General features: G+C 40.0%; 1 protein-coding gene and 1 long non-coding RNA gene across 4 annotated transcripts in view; one reads left to right on the top strand and one right to left on the bottom strand.

Moving 5' to 3' along the window:
• Positions 1 to 19,748, bottom strand: part of LOC124870596 (integrin alpha-6-like) — a 32,090-nt gene extending 12,342 nt beyond the window's left edge. The window contains exons 1-8 of one of the 3 annotated variants that reach the window (XM_047369398.1): positions 19,475 to 19,748; positions 8,096 to 8,223; positions 5,833 to 5,912; positions 5,448 to 5,709; positions 5,071 to 5,202; positions 3,333 to 3,546; positions 3,053 to 3,246; positions 2,853 to 2,950 (exon numbers count right to left, since the gene is read on the bottom strand). In XM_047369398.1, coding sequence (XP_047225354.1) covers positions 2,853 to 2,950; positions 3,053 to 3,246; positions 3,333 to 3,546; positions 5,071 to 5,202; positions 5,448 to 5,709; positions 5,833 to 5,912; positions 8,096 to 8,223; positions 19,475 to 19,644 — 1,278 coding nt within the window. In that variant the 5' untranslated portion in view covers positions 19,645 to 19,748. Of the gene's footprint in view, positions 1 to 2,852; positions 2,951 to 3,052; positions 3,247 to 3,332; positions 3,547 to 5,070; positions 5,203 to 5,447; positions 5,710 to 5,832; positions 5,913 to 7,438; positions 7,566 to 8,095; positions 8,224 to 19,474 lie in introns of those variants that run through there. The other 2 variants (XM_047369399.1, XM_047369400.1) reach the window with 2 other exon arrangements.
• LOC124870597 lies at positions 7,070 to 9,214 on the top strand. Its single transcript, XR_007038823.1, has 3 exons — positions 7,070 to 7,230; positions 7,320 to 7,565; positions 8,933 to 9,214. It is a non-coding gene; the product is annotated as an uncharacterized LOC124870597 (long non-coding RNA).
• Positions 19,749 to 20,063: the final 315 nt, after the last annotated feature.

The raw sequence follows: 20,063 nt of genomic DNA, 5'->3' as shown, positions 1-20,063 counted from the left end.
ATGGCACATCAATGCAAGCTGTGGCAAGAAGGTTTGTTGTGTCTGTCACCGTAGTGTCCAGAGCTTGGAGGCGCTACCAGGACACAGGCCAGTACACCAGGAGACGTGGAGGAGGTCGTAGGAGGGCAACAACCCAGCAGCAGGACCGCTACCTCCGCCTTTGTGCAAGGAGGAACAGGAGGAGCCCTGCCAAAGCCCTGCAAAATGACCTTCAGCAGGCCACAAATGTGCATGTGTCTGCACAAACTGTTAGAAACCAACTCCATGAAGATGGTATGAGGGCCCAACGTCCACAAATGGGGGTTGTGCTCACAGCCCAACACCGTGTAGGACGCTTGGCATTTGCCAGAGAACACCAGGATTGGCAAATTCGCCACTGGCACCCTGTGCTCTTCACAGATGAAAGCAGGTTCACACTGAGCACATGTGACAGACGTGACAGAGTCTGGAGACACCGTGGAGAACGATCTGCTGCCTGCAACATCCTTCAGCATGACCGGTTTGGCAGTGGGTCAGTAACGGTGTGGGGTGGCATTTCTTTGGAGGGCCACACGGCCCTCCATGTGCTCGCCAGAGGTAGCCTGACTGCCATTAGGTACCGAGATGAGATCCTCAGACCCCTTGTAAGACCATATGCTGGTGTGGTTGGCCCTGGGTTCCTCCTAATGCAGGACAATGCTAGATCTCATGTGGCTGGAGTGTGTCAGCAGTTCCTGCAAGATGAAGACATTAAAGCTATGGACTGGCCCGCCTGTTCCCCAGACCTGAATCCGATTGAGCACATCTGGGACATCATGTCTCGCTCCATCCACCCACGTCACGTTGCACCACAGACTGTCCAGGAGTTGGCAGATGCTTTAGTCCAGGTCTGGGAGGAGATCCCTCAGGAGACCATCTGCCGTCTTATCAGGAGCATGTCCAGGCGTTGTAGGGAGGTCATACAGGCACATGGAGGCCACACGCAATAATGAGCCTCATTTTGACTTGTTTTAATCGACATTACATCAAAGTTGGATCAGCCTGTAGTGTGTTTTTCCACTTTAACTTTGTGTGTGACTCCAAATCCAGGCCTCCAATGGTTAATACATTTGATTTCAACCTGGAAAGACTCACATAACGGAGAAACAACAAGAAGACGGTTAAAGAATTTATTAATGAAAGATTATTTCTTTGGCGCTTGTACCTCTGAGGGAGACGTAAATGCTGAGGATGAAGTAGGTTTGAATAAACATGTTAGGATTATTATTAGGTACGTCTTCCCCCCCCCCCCCGGGATCCGATCCTGGTGGTGGCGTAGGCCTTGGTATGGAAGGAGTTGGGAGCCCATGGTGGAGAAGGGGTGGAGGAGGGTCGAAGCACAGCAGAAGAGCGGTGTTTGCCATGCAGAGGGTCTTTAAAAGTGATGCCCTGGGAGATGATTGGCTGAGGAGGAGTGCGGACCTGCCGTTGATTGGAGCAGCCAGTGAGGAGTGATTGGACGCGGCGGGGGTGGTGAGTCCTCCATGTTGAATTTTCGTTTAAACTCCATTTCCATTGATTATTTTTGTGCGATTTTGTTGTCAGCACATTCAACTTTGTACAGAACAAAGTATTCAATGAGAATATTTCATTCATTCAGATCTAGGATGTGGTATTTGAGTGTTTCCTTTATTTTTTTGAGCAGTGTATAATTTAAAATGTAAAATTTAGGCCAACAGATTATACCTTACAGTGGGCTATAAATTGTGCAATATTTGTTGTAAATAACACTGATGTGGACATGCTGACAAATAAACTGTTCAAGATCAAGAGTTTAGTTATTAAAATCAAACAGATTTAAGCCCGAAAGAACAGACAGCACAGACGGACATCACAATAAAATTCACTGTGCTGTTGATGGTGCCTTGTTTTATAATCATTACTTATTTGATTGTGTCATGTCAATTTACAATGACAACAAAAAAAGCTCACCTAACCTTGCATAAAAATACTCTGAATTTGGGTTTAATTTCTTTACATAGGAATTAGGAAATGTTGCTTTTTACTGCATGGGGCTAACCCTAATCCTATCCCTTTAAAGCACAGTCCATTCAAAGCCACTAAAAAGCTCATGTTTAGATGTGACCAGTGACCTCTAACTCTAAATATTTCAGCTTAGTGAACACACCATGTTGAGAGCTACCACTGTAGTGCTGACAATACCACCCATGGATACCACTCTGCTGTTACAGAGGGACAAGCACTCAAAGCTAGCTATGTTCAGTATCAAAAATGTGTCATAAAAGAAATCGGAGAACATATCAAACATGCAAGGCAGCAAGAGAGTAAGAGAGAGTGGGAGAGAGTAGAGGAACCACACAAGTAAAAGGTACTGAATTTGACTGCATTGTTTGATAACTAGGATCAACTGGAATGTATGTACTTGACGGGGAATAAGTATGATTCGATATATATATATATATATATATATATAAATTTCAACTGAATTGAATTCCATTACTGCTACTGAAGAATATTTATTTGCGGACTGAGAAGCTCGTTCATTAATTAGGACTTAAACTATTAGAAGTTCCCTTAACACCACACAATCAGAAGGTTAGACCTTTACAAAATCCAGTGGTCTGAAATTGACCAAATAATTCAGATAGTACATCTCCAGTTTAATCATAACTCCTAAACCCTTCTCCTCCTAAACTCACCCTAGCCCCTAACTATACCAACACAATGAAGTTGAATGTGTCTGCCTATCTGTTGAGCTTCACCTCTTTAAACCGCGATCAGGTACTCTTGAAAAACCTGTTAGCTTCACAACATACCAAAGCAAAATGCTGAGTTGGAAATTAGAGAGCTTGTTACTGAACCATTTTACATACCTGTGAGGCTTTTTCTGAGAATTGTCCTGAGGCTGATCCATGGTAAATGTGAACTTTGCCTGCACCACTGTCTTCATGAGGAGCTCCTACTGCAAAATCTGACACCAGGATAATGTGCTTCAATATCTCCTCAAGCTAGAAGGTTTTAAGAGTTATCAACAACAGCACATGTGCTTGACACACTAATAAAGCCTCCTTACCATGGTAACCATCCTGATTTATATCTCCCAGGCTTTCCACAGCTAGGCCAAACATAGAATCAGCAGCTCCATCTATTCTGGTTGGTTTGACTTTGTTCCACTTTCCAGCCTTATTGATGTAAATGTAGACAGCTCCTCCAATTTCTGAATCCTTCTCAAAGTACTGAGGGGCTCCAACTACTATATCCTCCCAGCTAACAAACAAGACAATTACAAGCTCAAAAGGGTGCAAATACAATTTGGAGAGGAGAAGTTAACAGTGATCAGTCTGCAGACTTACCCATCCCCATTGAGATCCAGCACAGTCAGATCGTATCCAAAAGATGAGGCCAGGCCTTCTCCTTTAAGGGTGTATTCCTCAAGCAGGATCCTGCTGAATTCCCCACCTTTCTTTAGCAGAACCACCGCTCCACTGTAATAAGCTCTGGGAGCTCCTGCCACTACTGTTAGCTGACCCTTGTTGGTCAAAGATTTCCCAGAGTCCAGGGAGAAACCTAAAACACAGAGACCATTAAATAATTTACACCAAAGGAAAGTAAGTTGGTAATAAAGATCTTTGGCGTTTTTACAGTAGCTTGCAAAAGTATTCATACTGCAGCCCTTAAAACTTTCACATTTTGCCTTATCACAACCAACATATTTTATTAGGAATTAATGTGATAAACCAACACAAATTAATAGATACCTGTGAAGTGCAAAGACAAGATACATGCTTCTTAAATGTTTTTACAAGTAAAAATGATCACCTACACAAAATCAGGAAAAATATGTGATTATCATACTGTTGCATAAAATTACTATCACAATATGAATTACAATTAACCCACACTTTCCTGATAATTTTCTTTCTTTAACAGTACACAACTTTTGTAACTCATCCTCTAACCTTAAACATCAGACATGAGCATTAAGGGCAGTTAAGAGTTCATCTAACTGGCCAAATATATCATCGATATGCAATGTAAATGCCTGAAACTTATAAGATAATATTGCATCTAAGCTGTTTGCCCACTGAAATTTGCAAAACAGCCCAATTGGAAGGACTATGCCTGTGAACTTTAATTTTAAGGTCTGTCAAAAGACAATAATAATATTTAAGTTTGAACTTTGACTGGGCCATTCTAACGCATAAATATTCTTTGATCTAAACCATTCAATAATTGCTCTGTATTAAGCTCCATCCATCAACTTCAACCACCTTCCCTGTCTGTGCTGAGGAAAAGCATCCCCACACCATGATGACGCACCGACCAGCATCATGGTTTTGTTAAGCGTGATGTGCAGTGTCGTTTTTCTCATCAGACCGGATCACCTTTCTCTGCTGTGTCCTCTACATGTACTGTGGCAAACTGAGAATGAAAGTTCTTGTAGCTTTCTGGCATATTTATTACAACTCTTTCCTAAAGGCCAGATTTGTGAAGTTCACCACTAATAGTTTTCTTATCAACATATTCTCCAACCTGAGCTGTGGATCTCTGCAACGTTTCCTGGGTATCCCTGGTCTGTAGACTACTTCTCCTTGCCTGGCGTGTCAGTTGGCCATACTCTACCCAGTTTTGGATGATAGATTGAACAATGTTTCATGAGATCTTCAAGGCTGGTAATATTGTTTTATAACCTAACCCTGCTTTAAACCTTTCTACAAATCTATCCCATACCTGTCTGCTGTGTTTTCCGGTGTCCCTGATGCTGTTTGTGGTAACTGGATTTATACTGAAATTAAATTACATAAAAATTTACTTTATTTAAACATATAAGCTGATTCTGAAAGCAGTTGGTTGCACTGGTTTATATTCAAGAGCATCAAAGCAAAGGGGCTAAATGCAAATGCACACCACAACTTTTGGATTTTGTTTTATGATTACTTTCCTTTCACCTCATTATTATCCACAAAATTTTGTTGTTCTACGATAAAATCCTAACAAAATGCATTCAAGTCTGTGGCAGTAACAGGGCAAATGTGTAAAGGTTTAGGGGATATAAATATCTTTACAGGGCACTGTTAGTACATATTTTACCCATGTAGCTGTTGGCAGGAGCAGGGACCTGGTCAGGGTCCTTGTCAGTCTCATCTCCTGCCTCGAATGGTCCATCATCATAGATACCCATATCTATAAAGGTGTCGTTCTTTTGTTCCAAGCGTACCACACCTTAAAGCAGGGAGCAGAGGAGAGGAGAGAAAAGACAAGATGATTTCATTTGTTTAATAAAAGTCTGCCAACTCCATGACTAAACTATTTTAATGAAACATAATGTCAAACATATGGCAGAGTATATGAATCAGTAGCAAATTATTTTGGCAATAAATCTGAGCTACATAAAAAGGATAAACATGTTTATGTGACTCTAAATTGATACCTGATGTAATTTCCCATACAAGTTAAAACTAAACTACCTTTCCAGTTGTAAGCTCCTGGAGCTCCAAAGATGAAGTAGTGGAAGTCCTTATCGAATGTAGCAGAGAGGCCCTGCTGGCAGGAACCAAACCTCTCATGGCCTCTGTTCCGGTTGTCACAGAAATGCCAGCTTCCTCCATCTTCACTCGATGTGGGATCTATAGTTAGGTCCTGACTCAGCACATAGCAACGGCCAATGATGTCACGGGATTCAAGAGAAGAGTTGACGTTTTTCTGCCGCTTGTAGCGATGGGCACAGGTCTGCCAGAGAAAAGGATTGATACAGGTGATGACTGAGAGATTGTTTTTAAAAAATGTGTTTGCAGAAGTTAGGTTTGTAAATCACCTTGTAGTTTACATGTGATGATGAAATTAAACTCTTACTAAAACTTTGCCTCCTGGTCCCTGACTGCTGACCGTCACCCCCATCCACTGATTTTCCTTGTTTTCCTGTCCTGAGTCCTCTATAAACAGAAACAGACATAACTTTTTTTAACAAAAAAAAGGTCCAAAAAAAAAGCTTTCAATTAAATACAAGTGTAGAAACATGGATCCTGAGAAATCGGGCTTTCCTTGCACACATATGTACATCCTTCACTCTTCTGACCAAGGCTGCTGAAAAGGCCTTTATTGTTGCATTAAGTTAATCTTTTTTTTTCCACAGATTAAGATCCTGTCAGAACAGGCATTGTTTATGATTAAAATCTGCATTTTACAGGCATGTGAATAGATATTAAGGAGCATCTTTAAAGTGAATGATTTATCTACTAGTTTAGAACTCAGGATGCTGTTGGGATTACCCAAAATGAATTCATGATCAATTTAACTGAATGCGCACCTGCTGTTTTGATTATTTGCTCTTTCCTCTGAATTAAACTTTCAGCTAGTAGTATATCTGTCTAACTTTATGTTGTAACTGTCTCTAACTCTGAAATGTAAACAACACGGTTTGAAAAAAACAATAGAATCTATTTTTTAGAGTCTATCTGATGCGATGTGGGATGTTTTCTTTTAATTCTCTTGCCGAAGTTGACGGGTGCCTGATGACATCACATTGGGGCTTATGCTGACTCAAAGTCTGACTGAGAAACACAGAATTAAGAATCCAAGAAACCCCACCAATCAGATTTGTGAAGCCTGAGCAACTTAGTTAAAATTTGGTTGCGTAATTGTCTTTATTCACCATAACATTTTGTTTTTGGTCATGGTCTAATCTGTAAAGCACCAGCAAGCCTTGCTTTGGGTTGCCTTCACACACCTGTAGTAGAGAACAGATCTGGTGCTTATCCAGCAAGATTGATTTTTTAATCATTTACATTTTGGTTCTAAATTCATAGAGAGGAGCCATCAAAACATCCAAGCGCACCACAGAACCAACAATCTTCCAGCCTTGGGGTGACCTCCTCAGTAAGTCAGAAAAGATGTTGGAGCTGATGTTTGGATTCCCTCCACCTGAGAGTGAGAGAGATCAAACCCGGAGCAGAAACCCGAGTTCGTTCCAAGACAGAAAACAGCAGTCTGATGAACTATAGCTACTCTGTTCTATGATCATGATGGTCGATCTTTAAAATTTAGGGACCAAAAGGTTCTGTCAGGTATCCAGAGGTCATTTGTCTGTGTGCTCTCTTCCTCCCTCTCCTGGCTGCTGCGAGTATTACGGAAGGCTTTGCTGAGCTGCAGAGTTCCTGCACACCTGCAGCCACTCATTCTCATCAGTCTCAGCGCTAGAGCCTAAGAGGAGCTTGCTGTGTGTCATTTGGCGCCTGGGTGTCAACGTTTGTGGTATTTATAGCCCTCTGTGCTTTGCTAAATGTATTTCCCTGTTTTTAACTAAACTCTGGTTTAATCTGGCTCTCTGCTCCCTTCTTTAGAGTTCTCTCCTGGATTCCTTCCCCTGCGTGAAGTAACAAGACTCCCTGTTTAAGCTCCCTGGTTTAATAACTTCTCGGATCACTGCTCCCATGACCAGCAACCATAAGGCTTCACTCACTTGCTCCAGTTTCTACCTGCCTGCTCTCCAACGGACATCAACCATCTGCACGCCAACCTCTCTCACGAACAGACTCCGCTGGCCTCTTCATACGCCTCCTACATGGTCTAGACCTCCCACGGCTCCAGTAAGGACAGTTGTATCACTTAATACATTGTTGTCTCCAGTCCATTCACCTGTCTGTTTTGAATTTTTTTTTTTTTCCTTTCAAATTTCTTGTTAGGTTTAAGACTGCTATTTAGAACTCCAAAGTATGTTTAAAAAAAACCCTTAGGCTTGTGTTTCAGAGAGAACCATTGCTAGAAGCTCTAAGTTGGATCTTAATCAAGCTGATAGTTTACTCTGAATCCCCCTTAAATAGTTAAGGGTGAGCTTTTGTTTTATTTATTTTATTAATCAATAAAATATATAAAGGTGATTACAAAAAGCTCAATTCAATATAATCAAATTTTCAAAGGGTCAATATTGTGATCCTCAATGTTTGGTAACATACAGTATATCATACAAATCAATAAGCAAAAAGATGGCTCACTGACAATTTACTAATCCAGACAGATTTTAAACTGAAAAGAATATATTACAGACCGATAACATTTTTGATCACTTTAATTATTAATTATATTTATCCTTCCTTTGCGTGTTAAGGATGTATCTTACCATTATTATCAAAGACGACTCTTGTACATGTGTCAGAGTAGGAGCTCATGTCACATTTGTAGATTCCTCCAGTCACCTTAGATTTTTGACCATGCAATGCTTTGGCTTGTGGGGCTCCAGCCAATAGTCTGCAATAAACACAAACATGAATACACAAAATATATATTTGTGCATATAAGTATCCTACATTCCCCTCTAGAATGTGTCAAATGTTACAAATGTTAAGGAAAATAGTTCCGCCCATGCTTTGAGCAGCCAGTTCCCCAGATCATTTATAAAAAGCACATGAAATACCTTTTGAACAGATATTATACACAGGTTTACATTTGTAAAAAAGACAAATAAATTAAAACAAAGGAAGCGCCACCCATTTCTCTCAGTGGGCTAGCTTCAGCTTGTTGAACTCCCAGTGTCACATTATAAAGGCCAGAACAGAAAAAAAACTAATTAGTGCTAATAGAAAGTTGAAACTTGCATAAAGACTTATTCTACATTTAGCAGGTGTTTGTGTTCCCTTTTATAAAAATGAACGTTACATGTACAGTATGGACAATATTATCAGGGTGATAAAGAGCTTACATTTTTGTGTTATTTTGTGATGTGTACTGCCATTTGATGGCCAAATCCATGGCCACACTCCAGTAACGTTGAGTAAATCTCATGCACTCCCATTGTTCATTCATCCAAACACAATGATACTTTAGTTTGCAACAAAGTTTTATTGAGGTGTTTAAATGCATGGGTTTTACTTGTAAGCATGCACATTTGGTTCACATGTATTTTTTTTTATCAACTCTTTGATTAGTAATTATTGCTAATTCTTGTTTCTCTTACCAGTTTTAACCTTCCATGATCCCTGGGAGTTTAGCCAGGGCTCAGAGCACCTAAATACATGTTGGAAAATCGGACTGCACCACCAACTCCTGCTGGAGAGGGCGAATTTGTATTTTCTTTAGTTAAAGTAGCTCTCTTGTATTTGACTAAAGCTTTGTATTTAAAGTTTAGTGGTTTTCATTTCTTTCTTTAGTGTTCAATTTAGCAACCTCTTTTATGAGCTCCGTTGTCATTTTTGCATTTAACTTTTTTGGGTTAAAATAAAAAAAACAATTTTTCTAATAATTCCTGTGACTCTTCCTGCTTTCCGACTCAGTCCCTCACATGCCATAACAATAAAACTGACAGCAAGAAGTAGTTAAAAATTCCTCATAATACATCTGTGACTGTATATAGTCAGAGCTCCTCAAACACAAAATCTGCCCGAAAAGTAAAATTTACCCTTATTTTGAAGGCTACAGGTCCTTCTCAAAATATTAGCATATTGTGATAAAGTTCATTATTTTCCATAATGTCATGATGAAAATTTAACATTCATATATTTTAGATTCATTGCACACTAACTGAAATATTTCAGGTCTTTTATTGTCTTAATACGGATGATTTTGGCATACAGCTCATGAAAACCCAAAATTCCTATCTCACAAAATTAGCATATCATTAAAAGGGTCTCTAAACGAGCTATGAACCTAATCATCTGAATCAACGAGTTAACTCTAAACACCTGCAAAAGATTCCTGAGGCCTTTAAAACTCCCAGCCTGGTTCATCACTCAAAACCCCAATTATGGGTAAGACTGCCGACCTGACTGCTGTCCAGAAGACCACTATTGACACCCTCAAGCAAGAGGGTAAGACACAAAGAAATTTCTGAACGAATAGGCTGTTCCCAGAGTGCTGTATCAAGGCACCTCAGTGGGAAGTCTGTGGGAAGGAAAAAGTGTGGCAGAAAACGCTGCACAACGAGAAGAGGTGACCAGACCCTGAGGAAGATTGTGGAGAAGGGCCGATTCCAGACTTTGGGGGACCTGCGGAAGCAGTGGACTGAGTCTGGAGTAGAAGCATCCAGAGCCACCGTGCACAGGCGTGTGCAGGAAATGGGCTGCAGGTGCCGCATTCCCCAGGTCAAGCCACTTTTGAACCAGAAACAGCGGCAGAAGCGGCTGACCTGGGCTACAGAGAAGCAGCACTGGACTGTTGCTCAGTGGTCCAAAGTACTTTTTTCGGATGAAAGCAAATTCTGCATGTCATTCGGAAATCAAGGTGCCAGAGTCTGGAGGAAGTCTGGGGAGAAGGAAATGCCAAAATGCCAGAGGTCCAGTGTCAAGTACCCACAGTCAGTGATGGTCTGGGGTGCCGTGTCAGCTGCTGGTGTTGGTCCACTGTGTTTTATCAAGGGCAGGGTCAATGCAGCTAGCTATCAGGAGATTTTGGAGCACTTCATGCTTCCATCTGCTGAAAAGCTTTATGGAGATGAAGATTTCATTTTTCAGCACGACCTGGCACCTGCTCACAGTGCCAAAACCACTGGTAAATGGTTTACTGACCATGGTATCACTGTGCTCAATTGGCCTGCCAACTCTACAGACCTGAAAACCATAGAGAATCTGTGGGATATTGTGAAGAGAACGTTGAGAGACTCAAGACCCAACACTCTGGATGAGCTAAAGGCCGCTATCGAAGCATCCTGGGCCTCCATAAGACCTCAGCAGTGCCACAGGCTGATTGCCTCCATGCCACGCCACATTGAAGCAGTCATTTCTGCAAAAGGATTCCCGACCAAGTATTGAGTGCATAACTGTACATGATTATTTGAAGGTTGACGTTTTTTGTATTAAAAAAACTTTTCTTTTACTGGTCGGATGAAATATGCTAATTTTGTGAGATAGGAATTTTGGGTTTTCATGAGTTGTATGTCAAAATCATCCGTATTAAGACAATAAAAGACCTGAAATATTTCAGTTAGTGTGCAATGAATCTAAAATATATGAATGTTAAATTTTCATCATGACATTATGGAAAATAATGAACTTTATCACAATATGCTAATATTTTGAGAAGGACCTGTAGTTCAGTATACCAATTACAATGCGTAATCCAGTTGTACCACTAAACAGCACACAATAAGTGCATTTAATTCTATTTTGAATGATATTAATTGATGCTCTCATGGAAACATTACTGGAGGAAAATTGTCCAAGCAGCAAAAGTAAAAATCATGATAATGATCAGCTCAATTTCTGACAAGGACAACTATGCAATAACTGCACATCCCAAATTATTCATTTACCTTCTATACCGCTTATTCAATAGTGTGTCACAGGAGGCTGGTGGCTATCTCGAGCAGTCTACGGGCAAGAGGCAGGGTACATTGCAGGGCAACACAACCATGCACACACACTCATTCACACCTAAGGGCAATTTTTTAGAGGCCAATTAACCTAACAGTCATGTTTTTGCACTGTGGGAGGAAGCTGGAGTACCCGTTGAGAACCCACGCATGCACAGGGAGAACATGCAAACTCCATGCAGAAAGACCCCCGGCAGGGAGTCAAACCCAGGACCTTCTTGCTGAAAGGCAACAGTGCTACCAAATGCGCCACTATGCAGCCCTATAATTTTACAGCTGTATAAATAACTGCTACTCTAATATTTTTAATGAATGCAATTAAGATGATGTTATAGATTCTTGTCTCAGTTTCCTTGATAAATGTGAATTTTTGTTTTTTACTTCAGGTATATGAATCTCATATCAGCCCATTGTCTAAATACAGCACACACTATTAATAAACTGCCCTCCGTTCTATAAACACATATAGCAGCATTCTTCACCTTTAAAATGACCTTTGGGTTTAGTATTATCCAGCGTGCTGTCATCATCAGATGAAATTAAGGAAACCATTTTTAGCTGGAAACAAAGCATCCTCCGATGCATAGAGGGAATTTACTGTAAAGCAGAGCAGAGGCCTACCTAATGTGAGCAGCATGTTTGCAACATATGCATTCTGCTTGGGGAAGATCTGAAACTATTTACCTCACTCTCAGAGACGGTATAAATCATGATTAATGCTACCATACTGAATACTCAGCTGGCATGAGAGGAGTTATTAAAACAATAGATCCTTTTGTGCATCTAAATACATATTTTAGGACATGTTTTTTTAAGACTAGACAGCAAAAAAGATAGGCAGCTGCATGTAGGAAGGGACCTATTTTGCAAACTGCAATGTTTATCCCATTCCTCACCACTGAGTGGGTTTGGCCTTGTTTCAGAACCACACTACTATAATTTATGTCCTCATCCGCCCATCGTGTGTCCAATCGAACATTTTTTGATTCTAAAGGGGATTGTGTCACACTTGAAATTTGATATTAGAGAGACGGGAGACAATTCCACACCTCATCGTGCTGGAGTAAACAAATAAAAATTATTCTGAACAATAAACATCCGCCAGAGCAATATGAGATGGCAATTCATGTTTACACAGGAGGTGGGAATAATTAATGGGAAAATTATAAAGTGCAGTCATAGGGAAAAAACAAAGTACACTCTTAATCCTTACATAGTGTTTAAGAAGGTCAGTAACAACTAATTGCTACTATTACATCTACTAATTACCAGCAGGTGCGACTATCTCTATAAAACAGGGGTTTTGGTAGTTTGTTGGTCTGGAGCATGTAGGAGAATAGTTTGCTAAGAAGGAAAAACATCATTAATGATGCTGGAGAAGCAATTGTTACCCATTAATCTGGAAAGGGTTATAAGATCATTTCAAAGTTACCGTATATGAAATTCATCCTTCCGCAGTGAGAAAGATTAAGGGCAGGAAAATATTTAAAACAGTTGCCAATCTTCACAGTAGTGTATGACCCAACAAAGTAACCCCAATGCCCAATGGAGAAATAAGGAAAAGGTATTGGTTGTTTAGAAAGGGTGCAATAGAAAGCCTCTTCTTTCTAGATAATAGGTATTGCAGCACAACTAAGACTTCCAAAGTTGCATGTGAATGAATCATAAGACATCTTGAACAATGTTTTTCAGGGAGATGAGACCAAAATGGAGACTGTAGGCCATAATGCACAACGCTATGTTTAGGTATTTGGTATTAGAGGGTTGACGATTTAGGCTTTTTTAGCAGCCACAGGACATAGGATCCTCACAATCACTGAGCCAGATTTTAATCCCTTTGTATAACAAATGTGAGACCTAAACTGGGTAATTAACATCATGACCCCAACCACAGCAGGAAATCAACAACAAAACGCCTCAAAAATAAAAAATAAATAATATGCTGCAATGTCTCAGTCAAAGTCCAGACTTTAACCTGATTGAAACAATGTGGCGGGATCTCAAGAGAGCTGTACAAAAACAAATGCCCATAAACCACAAACTGAAGCAATGCTGGGCCAAAATTACCACAGCAATGTGTGCGAGTTATTAAGTCATACAGAAAACAGGCACTTCAAATTATTGCTGCTAAAGATGGTTCTCCGAGCCATTGAAATATGGAGTGTACTTAGTTTTTCCCATAATTGTATTCTTGTATACAGGAATCTGAGACATTATGTTTGGGGTCTTTGCTATGTCAAAAAGGGCTAAACAGATTTTAAAACTCTCCATCATTCAATTTTAATATTAGGTTAATTATAACCAACCCCAGTTATTTCATAAACATGTAAATATTTTATTTGACATGGTATAATTTAGAACAATAACTTATAAAAAATTGAATTGAAAGATGATCCAAAAGACACATTGCATCTTTAACAGTATACAGGTCCTTCTCAAAATATTAGCATATTGTGATAAAGTTCATTATTTTCCATAATATCATGATGAAAATTTAACATTCATATATTTTAGATTCATTGCACACTAACTGAAATATTTCAGGTCTTTTATTGTCTTAATACGGATGATTTTGGCATACAGCTCATGAAAACCCAAAATTCCTATCTCACAAAATTAGCATATTTCATCCGACCAATAAAAGAAAAGTGTTTTTAATACAAAAAACGTCAACCTTCAAATAATCATGTACAGTTATGCACTCAATACTTGGTCGGGAATCCTTTTGCAGAAATGACTGCTTCAATGCGGCGTGGCATGGAGGCAATCAGCCTGTGGCACTGCTGAGGTCTTATGGAGGCCCAGGATGCTTCGATAGCGGCCTTTAGCTCATCCAGAGTGTTGGGTCTTGAGTCTCTCAAGGTTCTCTTCACAATATCCCAGATTCTCTATGGGGTTCAGGTCAGGAGAGTTGGCAGGCCAATTGAGCACAGTGATACCATGGTCAGTAAACCATTTACCAGTGGTTTTAGCACTGTGAGCAGGTGCCAGGTCGTGCTGAAAAATGAAATCTTCATCTCCATAAAGCTTTTCAGCAGATGGAAGCATGAAGTGCTCCAAAATCTCCTGATAGCTAGCTGCATTGACCCTGCCCTTGATAAAACACAGTGGACCAACACCAGCAGCTGACACGGCACCCCAGACCATCACTGACTGTGGGTACTTGACACTGGACTTCTGGCATTTTGACATTTCCTTCTCCCCAGTCTTCCTCCAGACTCTGGCACCTTGATTTCCGAATGACATGCAGAATTTGCTTTCATCCGAAAAAAGTACTTTGGACCACTGAGCAACAGTCCAGTGCTGCTTCTCTGTAGCCCAGGTCAGGCGCTTCTGCCGCTGTTTCTGGTTCAAAAGTGGCTTGACCTGGGGAATGCGGCACCTGTAGCCCATTTCCTGCACACGCCTGTGCACGGTGGCTCTGGATGTTTCTACTCCAGACTCAGTCCACTGCTTCCGCAGGTCCCCCAAGGTCTGGAATCGGCCCTTCTCCACAATCTTCCTCAGGGTCCGGTCACCTCTTCTCGTTGTGCAGCGTTTTCTGCCACACTTTTTCCTTCCCACAGACTTCCCACTGAGGTGCCTTGATACAGCACTCTGGGAGCAGCCTATTTGTTCAGAAATTTCTTTCTGTGTCTTACCCTCTTGCTTGAGGGTGTCAATAGTGGCCTTCTGGACAGCAGTCAGGTCGGCAGTCTTACCCGTGATTGGGGTTTTGAGTGATGAACCAGGCTGGGAGTTTTAAAGGCCTCAGGAATCTTTTGCAGGTGTTTAGAGTTAACTCATTGATTCAGATGATTAGGTTCATAGCTCATTTAGAGACCCTTTTAATGATATGCTAATTTTGTGAGATAGGAATTTTGGGTTTTCATGAGCTGTATGCCAAAATCATCCGTATTAAGACAATAAAAGACCTGAAATATTTCAGTTAGTGTGCAATGAATCTAAAATATATGAATTTTAAATTTTCATCATTACATTATGGAAAATAATGAACTTTATCACAATATGCTAATATTTTGAGAAGGACCTGTACAAGTGCTGACATGATGTGATACATGACCCACTGCTCCAATGACAGCCGCTCAGTTGTTTATCTAATCATTTGCCACCAGCAGAGGAAGCCCTGAGAGGCAGGCTTTGACCACAGGACAAGAGTGTGTGTGTATGTGTGTGTGTGTGTGTGTGTGTGTTTGGGCTCAAGTGTGTCATGCCTGATTAACAGACACACACAAACACTGACCAGTCACTTTAAGTACCCTTGTTAGCACATATATGGATTCAGCCAATCTCATGGCAGCTACCTAATGCATTTAAACATCTAGATGTGGTTAAAACCACTTGGTAAAAAACAAACCAAACATCAGAATGGGAAAGAAAGGGTATTAAAGCAACTGTAAACATGATATGGTTGCTTGTACAAGACAAACTTCATACAAATGTTGCCTCTACAGATGAGTCTAGATTTTAGTTGCAAAATTCAGATGGTAGGATCAGAATTTGGTGTAAACAACATGAAAGCATGGATTCTGTCTTGTATAAATTTTTCATGCTGCTGGTGAAATGACATAAGGGATAAAATAATCTGTTGAGAGTTGGTAAAAGGACATATAGGTTTTACATTTTGTGCACCAACACTGTGGAACAGTTTCCCACCAGATGTTAGACAGACATGCTGAGTTGATGCTTTTAAGTCAAAATTAAAAGCCCATTTGTTTAAAATGGTGTGTAGGCTATGAACTGTTAGCATGTCTCTCTGACATACTTTTACTCCATTTTAAATGCTTTCTCAATTTTGTTTATCATAATACTTGACATTTTTAATTTTCATAGTTGTTACCTTTTATTTTTTGTGGCACAATCATGTCCATCCCTTTATGACCACAGTGTACCCAATGACTATATCAAGCATAATAATGCACCATAACATAACGCTTGAATCATTACGAACATCATTTTTTTATATATATATATATATATATATATATATATATATATATATATATTATCATTACAAACATCCTAACGAGAGAGGTGTGCTACTTGTATAACAGCTGACTTTCTGCCTTCTTTCCCAGAATGTGTTGCTTAACAGCATCTTATGGCTCTCTATCAACCACCAAATGGGTTACAGATCCACAGGTCCATGACAACAGTTATCCAACTTCTCCCTCTATCCATCTGTCTGTATCCATCTTGCTGAATCTGACGGGTTGAATAATAGCTGGGTTTGGTACTCAGATGTAAAATTGATTTATGGTCTTTCCAACATTCCTGAAGCCATTACCTTCAGCTCCTTCCCTTTTGATGTTGGATAACCTTAAATAACTGGAGGGGATGAAGGCGTGGGCTAAATCGGACTCTCATGCTTCTTCTTTATCAAATGCACAAACCACATGCTCCCACAAACAACACTAACTCAAGCACAAACTTACACGGTACCTCCTAGTCTCCCCAATCGACTGTTTCTCCTCCCTCTAACAGCATGTCTGTGTCCTTTACTCTTCTTGCTCATCCCCTTTCTTTAATCATCAAGCACACACACAGACACACACATGCATGTTCTCTATATCCTGAAGGTACAAATAAAACTCGTCATTTCAGGAAATAAAAGACTGAAACATACAAGTGGGACCAAAAGCTGGCATGAATGACTGGAAATGAGAGGGCTGTGACTCACCGTGCACACCCAGCTGTAAAACAATGCCAACACTTAAGTATACATGTTGCAAAAGACCTCCACGAACACTCAGATTTAATCAGTAAGCACAATTTAACTATTCATCTTCTCTTCGTTTGCCTTAGGTTTGGGATGCATGAAGCAGCACACTGAGGGGTGTGATGATGTTACATTTGACGGACAACAAGGCAGAACTTCAGTGCTCGAAGTTGCAGAACGCAATGTCACCATTGCGGTGTGCCTAACAAGCAATAAGGCAAACAAACACACATCAACATGCAGCATACAAGGATTCACAAAACTACATTCATCAGTGATTACAGTTTTATAACAGTAACATGAACACCATGCATCATCATGGCAAAATATCCCGCAGCAATCTGACCTAAGATTAAATTGCAGTTTAGTAAACAACTTATTTGTTGCATTGCCCTTTTAAAAGAATAAAAAACAAATGTTTGTTTTTTGGTAACAGCAATACAAAGCTCCTAAATGTATTTTCATCCCAGACAATAATCTATTCCATCATATCTACCCATTTGAGATGGGTGAACCAGCTGAGATTTGGCTCTGTGGATCCATCTGTGCTCAGTAGTTTAGTATTTAACTTTACAACCTGAAAAAGGGGGTCCTCTGTGTTGGCTTTAATCCCGTGCTGGTGACCACGTGTCTTTCATTTAAACAGCTTGGAAAAGTAATAAAAGAAGCAGTGTGTGTAGCTGGAGTAGAAGATACAAATAATATACATTTAACATGCTAAATTTGAGAGTTTTAGACAGATCTGAATTGTAACAGTTCAGCTAGCATATCTGCCTGGATGATCAGGCAGTGGAGCCATATGGCAATAGCAAGGTGGCATGCCTTGAGATTGTGCAAGCACTGTAAGCAAATAGGTCTGCGCACTGTGGTTGCCTGATTTTGGTATCTGATTTTTAGCTTCAGATTTGGGGCTTCCATTAAGAGCAATTTTACAGTTCTTTAAAGATTTGGCACTGCATCATTATTCCCTATTTTTAAATCTAAAAAGCTTACACAGTGGATCTCAAAAGGGTACACAGTGCTGTTAAAACCCCAAACTTCTGTGATCTAAAAAAATTAGACCATGATAAATTTATTTCAAAACTTTGTAAACCCTCAGCTTGACGTTGATCCTGTACAATGGTACTGAATAATTAAGAAATCTTTTAGTGGGAAAATATAAAAAACATCCAACTTGATTGCATAGGTGAGCACACCCTTAAATAAATACTTTGTTGAAAGAACTTTTGATCTAATTACTCTATCCAGTCTTCATGGGTAAGACTGTGCGCATGTCACATCTTGACTCGGCACTATTTGCTCACTCTACCTTGCACAAACTCTTCAAATCTGTCAGATTATGAGGATATATCTCGTCTGCAGTCATCTTTTGTTGACTTGGACGTACGCTTAGACTCATTGTGATGCTGATAATCCAAATTCCAATTTAAGGGTGTGATCTAGGAAAATCTGACTTCTGAATGCAAAGAGCATGCACCATATTTTTGAGAATATTTTTAATATCTGATCCTGACTGATACTTTCATACAATGAGATCGATTCTTTCTAACCTCTCTTTAAACAGTGGTTTTAGCTTGAGAATGCAAATGAGCAAGCGTCAGTAAATCATGTTAGATCAGCTAAACCTTATTTTAGGATAACCAGAACAACTATATTTGATGACAGCTGTGAGAAAACTGTCAAGAAAAGTGCAGGATTTGACATTTAAAAGTCATATTTCCAAAGGCACCCTTTTGCTTTTGACAGTATTTTTCAGACCTTACAAACAGTCAAGTTAGAGTTTTGACAGTTTTTCTCTGATTATATACGTAATAACAAACTATGCTGTTCAGTCTGGTCCAGATAGAATAAACTGTCTGTTCTGATTTCTGGTCAAATGCAGTATCTATTTGATAACAGGTGGGATTTATGCTGGATAAACAACTCTTCAAAAATAATTTCCTCCAAACAGATAAGATGTTAAGTTTTTTTTTTTTTAACTAGTCTCACCTAAACACATCAGAAGAACGACAAAAGTGAACCTCTGCGCACGCGTATTGAAAGCTTTTGGAGGAAGTCCAATAAAAACTGATAATGAGTAACCAAGAGGGAAACATTAACAAGTGCAAACCTGGCGATAAACTCGCGACAGGTGCTACAATGTATAGCAGGTATTACACTAACGATGGAATTTGGTGCGTTTAAAGACACCCTGAAGAGAAAAAACTCATTTTAACAACCTGCGACATACCTGAGGTCACATTACAACATTATAGCACTTTATTGACACTTAAAAGGTTCACAGGCCTGTTTTTAAAAGGAATTAATTGGCCCTGCAGGCACTGTAAGAACCTAAAACAAAATACTGTCGTCTAATCTGCAGTGGCGCCTTTATTGCATGGATACTGGAGTTATTTAAAAAGAAAAGAAGGCGCAGTTTAAACTCACACGACGCAACAAGCAATGTTTCCCTTAGAGTCAAGACTTTAATTTCTTACATTCTCTTATCCTCCGGATAAAGTTGCCGGTGCATGACGATTGAGAAGCCGAACAGGCTGCCTGGGTCCCCGTCTCTCCTCAAGACGTTTTCTGTGTCCAAGTTATACGCAGACAGCAGCCCTCCACATGTTAATAACAGCCAAAGTCCATAGGTGGTGTAGGCCTCCATGAGCGTGAAAGTTCCCCGAAGAGGAGAAAGGTGAGACTTCGATGCAGAAGGTGCAGAATGCGACAGAGATGGACTTGGAGGGCTGAATGTTGTCTACAGGCAGCCCCTCCTACTGGTCTATGGTTTGCCACACTCACCAGCCCACCACACCTCAAACAACGCAACAAAATAAAGTAATACATAATTGGCAAAAAGATATTTAGTAATTTTTTTTTTTTTTTTTTACAAATGAAAATCCTAGCAATGTGTCCAGCATATGTATACAGCCCTTGTTACTCTGACACCACTAAAAAAAATCAAGAACAACGAGTTGCCTTCAGAAGATACCCAAGCACAATCCACTTAAGTAATCTATAAATTAAAAAAGCTGTTCCGTGAAGGCCTTAGAGGTTTGTTAGAGAACAATAATAAACAAACAG

Source organism: Girardinichthys multiradiatus, chromosome 6, assembly GCF_021462225.1.
Source record: "Girardinichthys multiradiatus isolate DD_20200921_A chromosome 6, DD_fGirMul_XY1, whole genome shotgun sequence".
Classification (NCBI taxonomy): Eukaryota; Metazoa; Chordata; class Actinopteri; order Cyprinodontiformes; family Goodeidae; genus Girardinichthys; species Girardinichthys multiradiatus.
The sequence above is the reverse complement of the archived record's forward strand: the minus strand, read 5'-3'. Positions and strand labels throughout refer to the sequence as shown.